The 7500-nt window shown below is 47.1% G+C and overlaps 1 protein-coding gene across 1 annotated transcript in view; it reads right to left on the reverse strand.

The window, feature by feature from the left end:
* Positions 1-7500, reverse strand: part of csmd3a (CUB and Sushi multiple domains 3a) — a 393918-nt gene that overhangs the window by 351545 nt on the left and 34873 nt on the right. Inside the window, exon 3 of the mRNA XM_063199008.1 lies at positions 1007-1119. Coding sequence (XP_063055078.1) covers positions 1007-1119 — 113 coding nt within the window. The remainder of the gene's footprint in view (positions 1-1006; positions 1120-7500) is intronic.

The raw sequence follows: 7500 nt of genomic DNA on the forward strand, positions 1-7500 counted from the left end.
AGCTGGTGGATCGAGGTGTTTCTCACATTTACACGGCCATGAAAACGGAAATCCCTTCTCTCTTCCCCTTCTGCTGTCTGCCCCCTAGACACACACACACATGCACGCACACATGCACACACATACACAGGCCCGCCGATAGTGGGGGGAAAAGGGGTATGTTGTCCCGGGCCCAGGGAGACAGGGGGCCCAGAGTTGGGTCCCCATTACATTGTATGTATTGGGAAGGGGGCCCTTTCAGATAACTTTGTCCTGGGCCCAGAAAAAGCTGCCAGTGACCCTACACACACACACACACACACGCATGCACACACACAGAGACACGCACACACAACACAGCACACTCAGCACAGCACACCCAGTCTGTCCCCCAGCGACGTGAACCAAGGCGCCTCGGCACATTCTCCAACATCTGCCAGCGTATTAAAAATTCACATCTCTGACAAGGGTGCCTGTAATTCAGCAAATGTGGGTTTGCAAAACATATCAGGCGGGCGGCGATACTTGGGAAAGTAGCCCATGAAACTCTCCTCTGTCCCGATGCTGCTGTGTGTGTTATGCCACAGATAACTTCTACGCAATTTGCTGTTTTTTTTACTTCAAACTCTAAAAGCAATTCCGCTATATTACATTCAAAATACTCCCCTGCCGCTTCAAAGCTATATTTTCTAGGTAAAAGTATATAACAAATGCACCAGCGCAATTTTGCCATTCGGAAAAAGGCCATTTTCCAAAAACCACTCAGTGCTTTTGACAACCCCCCTTTGCAAAACGGGACGAACAGCTTTTGCCATGTAATTGCAGCCAATGGAGTTATCATTGAGTAGGGGATATTATAGGTTGATGGACCGGCCTGCGCTTGCAACCCCCGCTCTCATACAGTGTAAGTGCTGGCACCGTATCGTATCTCAGCATCCCCTGAGGGGCAGACTGCACGGCAGGCAGCCGGATCAATAGCCTGGTGTGTGTGTGTGGGTTCCAAAAGTTATGGATATTGTCTCCTCACCTTCATAATATATTTTAAATCCGTGAGCGCTCACGGCGAAGTCGCTGGTGAGGCGCAGGGAGAAAATGGAGCCTGTGCTTGTGACGGGCGCTGGCACCTGAAATCCTGTCAACCTGCAGAGAAGGAACAGAGAACGGGGGAGGGAGAGAGGGAGGGAGAGGAGAGAGAGAGGGAGGAAGAGGCAGAGAGTGATAGACAGACATATAGAGAGAATGGCAGACAGAGAAAGAGAAAGAGGAAGAGGAAGAGGAAGACAGAAGAGGAGGAAGACAGAAGAAGGGAGACGGAGCGGGGAAAAGAGAGAGAGAGAGAGAGAGAGAGAGAGAGAGAAAGAGAGAGAGAGAGAGAGAGAGAGATACAGGGGGGAGGAGAGGAGGGTAAGAAGAAAACGAAACATTAGGTCTGCTGTTCACTTGCATTGCAAATGTGCCGGCACATTTGCTGGTCCATTGTTTACTGCAGCAGAGAGTAATACCTTTTCTATGGCAGAGTGCTCCTTTTGGAGTGCTAACAGTTACACATACAGTGACACAGCAAAACGGCGAGACAATTGTATTATTAGTTTAAAGGTAGAGTATGCAAATCTCAATGTACAAATTTACACTGTACATGTGCTGCCTGTTCACAATTTTGAATCAGAATAGTTACTAAGTAATAAACTAATATTCACTGGTCTGACGAAAGTTTGTTTCCAGGCAGAAATGTCTTTTACTCAAAATTCAAAATGGCAAACACAGACAAGTTCCGCCTTTTCGTATACCTGTTTGTAGTAACTGTCTTTTTCCCAGTCATAATGAATTTGTGGTGATGGTGGCAATGTATTCATGACAATGATAACATTTGTCACTTGGTAGAATAAATTATGGAAGCAAACTACAACAATTACATCTTTAAGGTTTAGTACATCCTACATTCATCATATCCATTTGGGAGTACCATAATTCGTGTTACTGCAATACAGTGATCTAAAAAGTATTTGATGGCCATTTTAGGATTTGACACATAGCTGCCTGGTTCATCTTATTTCTTGTATAGGTTAAGATCTGCACTTAGAGCCAATGGTGTCCCTTCGGGAAAAAGCCTCACCCCTATCCACTCCTAAAGTGGCTTCTCTAAATTGTCTATAGGTCTGTCTCTCCTACAGGGAACAGCTTTAACCTACAAACCACCCTCTGTCACTCTAACATGGGATAAAGAACTGTCCAAATATGGGTCTACTCCCAACTGGATGTGGATGTGGATGTGGCTGTGGATGTGGATGTGGATGTGGACAGTGTCTAAGAACCCTGCACATCAGCTAATTCTTTTTAAATGAATACAACGACCCTACACCACACCATATCTATTACACAAAATAGGTATAATCACAAGTCCTTTGGACACACATTGTAATGCGCAACAGATAGGTACATACTTTCACATGTTCAAGGAGTGTTCTCCAATATCAAGGTTCTGGGATTTTGTGTCTAAAACAACATCAGATGTCATCACAGAATGCCCCAAAATACCTGGTTTGTGTTTACTGAACGACGGTTACTCCTTAGACCTACCTAAGTGTCACACAAGGACAAACCCTGTGTGCTGGCTTGACAGCTGCCAAGAAAGCGATTCTAAAATACTGGTTTAACCCTCAGCTACTCATGAACTCTGCTTGGCTTTCAGACTTAAAAACTATTGCTATAGCTGGAACACTCCACAGCAAGAGTAAATAAAGCCAAACCCCTCGCCATTTCCTCATGGGACAATGTAGTGGGAGAGTTTTCAGTGCCTGTACTTTTTAATTACTACATCTTATTCTTTTGGAAATGTGAATGTGTTCTGCTCATTGAAAAATGTTAATCACAAAAATCACAAAGAGCGTACTTTATGACAAGTCAGACAGTCTGCAGCATGTGTTAAGACAAAATGTTATGAGTTGGGGTATTGATGCTTCAGGAAAGAAAAAAAGTTTAAGTCAATTTGTCCTGAATACATTTTAACAGAAGTCTCATGGTAGTCCCACCATTCTCGTGATTTTACTTTTAGTTTAACATTTATTTTATATTTTGACAGGGTGGTCAACACAATAGCTTCACCACAGCACACCATAGTCGTTGGATAGCCTGGATAGTTAGGTGAGATATGTAAGCATGCTAGCTAATCCTCTGCATAACCATAAGCTATCAAGCAGAACCTAATGGCACCACAAGCAGAACCAGTTACTCAGAAAGACAGACAGCCAGGCAGACAGCCAGGCAGATAGAGAGACAGACAAGGTGAGTAGGCAAACAGACAGGCAGCTAGACAGCCAAGCAGACAGAAAGATAGACATACAAACCACCCTCTGTCACTCTAACATGGGATAAAGAACTGTCCAAATATGGGTCTACTCCCAACTGGATGTGGATGTGGATGTGGATGTGGATGTGGATGTGGATGTGGATGTGGCTGTGGATGTGGCTGTGGATGTGGATGTGGATGTGGACAGTGTCTAAGAACCCTGCACATCAGCATACTGTACATTCAAACAGAAAGACAAATATAGCCTACATTCAGACAGACAGATAGACAGACAGACAGACACACACACAGACAGACAGACAGGCACACAGACAGGCAGACAGAGTGAGAGAGACCAGGTGAAAGAAATGTGATGGGTTTGCACAATGAGGTGCCGTAACCACAACTAGCTCCATGCATTGTAAATGCTAAGGATGCGGAAGAACTCCCATTCAGTACATCTTTGTCTTGTTTTTCAATTTTGAAAGCGTTAGACCATAAAGCAATGACCGCATCAACACAGTACAAATGGAATAGTAAAACCCAAAGCCCATAAAGTCTGTGTGTGTGTGTGTGTGTGTGTGTGTGTGTGTGTGTGTGTGTGTGTGTGTGTGTGTGTGTGTGTGTGTGTGTGTGTGTGTGTGTGTGTGTGTGCGTGTGTGCGCGTGTGTGCGTGTGTGCGTTTGCGTGTGCGTGTGTGCGTGTGTGTGTGTGTCTGATGGCCAGGGTAGTCGACAAGGGGGGACAAGGGGGTCAGTTGTCCCGGGCACAGGGAGATGGGGGGGTCCATAATTGGGTCCTCATCATATTGAATGTACTGTATTGGGTGGGGGGCCCTTTCAGAGGACTTTGTCCTGGGCCCAGCCAAAGCTGTCAGCGGCCCTGCTGATGGCTGCAAGGGCCTTGCAGTCCGGCGGTCAGAGAGGCGATCAAATGTTTTCTGACCCAGAGTCTTTTCGCCGGCAGACACGTGGCAGTATGTCAGCCCAAATGCCAAACAACAGCAACCTTCTTATGACTGAATTATTCACATTCCGGGAGAGTAAAATGGCTCCACCAAACTCTGACATGTTTACCTCGAGGAGCGCTCACTTTTTCTTGTGCTGCACTGACATCTTTTCACAGTTGTTAGTTTATTTCCTCCCTTTGACAAGGATGGGAATTTGTCTCCCCCAAGGTTTGAGAGGGGTATGTATACGGTAGCTCCACTTGTTGTGTTTGGAGGCAAAATATTCCTCTTAAGAGCACAGCCTGAAAGAAAGACGTGCCACAATACCCCCGCTTAAAAAAAGGCAAGCGCAGACAAAATGGTTGTCTATCAGGCCCCCAAAACACAAACATGCAAATTTTGTTTGCACTGTAAATTGAAACTAGATGTGCCAGTGGTGTGTTTTTTTCCCGCTCCCAGATCAGCAGTGACTCGGAATAATAATTGGGCCATTATGGGAAAATTGACCATTAAAAAGTGGCATCCAGCACCATCACTGAGCGCCTGAGTAGAGAAGCGCAACAACAGCTGACATATTCTACAGCGGCTCAGTGCTAAAAGGGCCCCAGTGCACACCAACCAACACAAGCTCGCTCGCACTTGGTAAACAACATTTACAAGAAAAAAAGAGCAAAGCTGGGCATTAAGCAGGACCTTTAGCAACCTAATGTACTGCAAATACATGCCATTCTAGGCATGAGTCATTTTGACTAAACTCCACTATTAAAGCAAAGATTACATCAATATAGGGGGAGAAAAACAGTCGCCCACACAAAAAAGAAGATGCAGTTGCAGTCTCTCCACCTGGTGCAGATTTGGAGGGTGCATTGTGAGTGTGAATAATGGCAAGCGTAACCTCGGGGTCTTCCACTGTTAATCACTTCCTGAATTCTCACACTGTGTAACCATAACAACACCAGCTTTGACAGCCTTTGACACATCCGCACACAGAACCGAGTCTCTACCTCTAGCTCTAGCTCTACCTCGCTCTCTCTGTCTCTGTCTCTGTCTCTCTCTCTCTCTCTCTCTCTCTCTCTCTCTCTCTCTCTCTCTCTCTCTCTCTCTCTGGAAATCCCTACACAGTCTCTCTCTCTCTCTCTCTCTCTGGAAATCCCTACACACTCTCTCTCTCTCTCTCTCTCTCTCTCTCTCTCTCTCTCTCTCTCTCTCTCTCTCTCTCTCTCTCTCTCTCTCTCTCTCTCTCTCTGTGTGTCTGTGGACACTTCTCCAACCTACCTACAAAAAAACAGTACAGTGTCCCAAGCAAGGCAGGTCCTGTGGAAAATATCTCCAGTCGACGGTATGCCTGAACCACCACCACCACCCTTCCTTCCATTTCATTTCATTTCCTTTTCATTTTGTAAGGAACGATAATAAAAGAGAAGGTGCATGCTAATGATTGTGAATGTGTGCTGCTTGTTTTTTATTTTTTGAATCATGACTTTAAAAAAAAAAAGAAATGGTGAGACTTGTGAGGCGGCTTGCTGCTCACTGGGACTAATTACCACCAGCGAAGAGCTATCACAGACAGGTTGAGTGAGTGAGGGAGGGAGGGAGGAAGAGAGGGAGAGAGAGGAAGAGAGGGAGGGAGGGAGAGAGAGGGAGAGAGGGAGAGAGAGAGGGAGGGAGAGAGGGAGAGGAAGGGAAGGAGGGAGAGAGAGAGAGAGAGAGAGAGAGAGAGAGGAGGGAGAGAGGGAGAGAGAGAGGGAGGGAGGGAGAGAGAGAGAGGGGGGGAGGGAGAGAGAGAGATGATTGCCCTGTGGTGCATGCAGTCAACTCTACCCCTTCCCTCGCTACTCTTCTGACACACATACACACGGATGCACACACGCTCGCAAGGACACACACACAAGCACAGCCTTCTTCTTTTTCTTCTTCTTCTTCTTCTTCTTCTTCTTCTTCTTCTTCTTCTTCTTCTTCTTCTTCTTCTTCTTCTTCTTCTTCTTCTTCTTCTTCTTCATACACACAACCGCTGTCTCTCACTGTAGACACTCTCAATCTCTCATATCATCACACACACACACACACACACACACACACACACACACACACACACACACACACACACACACACACACACACACACAACACACACACACACACACACACACACACACACACACACACACACACACACACACACACACACACACACAGAGCGCGACAGCAGCCCACGCAGTTCCACACAACAAAAGGGGACAGGAGTGTGCTCTGAGTCACAGCCTCCTTGAAGAAAAAGAAAAAAGGAAAAAAAAAGAAAAATTAAGAAACCCCTCGACACCCCCTAAGTCAGACATTTTCCCCGCCGTTTCCCTCGTTCTTTCTTTCCATCATTCTTTCGTTCTCGTGCAGCGTGCAGCTGCAGCTGGCGAGGCGGGCGACAAATGAAGAGTGTCAAGCACCTCCTCACCGCCTCCACCTCCACCTCCACCTCCACCTCCACCTCCACCTCCGTCTTCGTCTCCGTCTCAGCCTCACCTGACCTCCCTCCTCTGCGCACGTCCAAATGGAACGCCACGCGCGGCACGCGCCATACCTGTCCACATATTTCGTGAATGAGATTGGCTTGAGGCCAGCCAGCAAAACGATTTATTCAAGGGTTACTGGGGAAGGAGGGAATGGAAGGAATTAGATGGAGCGAGGAGGGAGATGGGGGCGGGAGAAAAGAGATAGAGGTGTGGCGGGATGGAGGGAAGGAGGGAGGAAGGGAGGGAGAGGGGAAGAAGGAAAGGTAGAGGGGGAGAAAAGAAAGAAAAGGTGAAGGAAGGGAAGGAGGAAGGGGGGTTGAGGGACGGAGGGAAGAAGGGAGGAACAGAGGGAAGAAGGAGGAGGGAAGGGATAGAGAAGTGTTTCTCATCGGGGGTGCTACAGCCCCAAAGGGGGTGTTTGATGGCCCTAAAGGGACGTTTAGAAGGATACAACTGAGAGGGGACGGTTAGATGCCATTGGGGGGGCATTAGTCTATTTTATTTTGTAATACTAAGGAGGCCGTTCACAGACTTATGATGAGGTCGGGGTGGGGGGGGGGGGAGGGGGGGCGTTGGTAGGCTTATGATGAGGTCCAGGGGGCATTTATTCAAAAAAGGTTGAGAACCACTGGGATATAGATAAGGAGTGAAAAAGGAATGGTAGAGACAGAGAGAAGACAGAGGAGGGTGGGAAAGAGGGAGGAAGGAGAGGGATAGACCAAGGGACGGAGGTGGGAGGAATGCAGAGAGAGGGATGAAAGGAAAAGATAGAGGAAAGA

The sequence above is a fragment of the Engraulis encrasicolus genome, chromosome 5 (genome assembly GCF_034702125.1).
Source record: "Engraulis encrasicolus isolate BLACKSEA-1 chromosome 5, IST_EnEncr_1.0, whole genome shotgun sequence".
In the NCBI taxonomy this organism is placed as follows: Eukaryota; Metazoa; Chordata; class Actinopteri; order Clupeiformes; family Engraulidae; genus Engraulis; species Engraulis encrasicolus.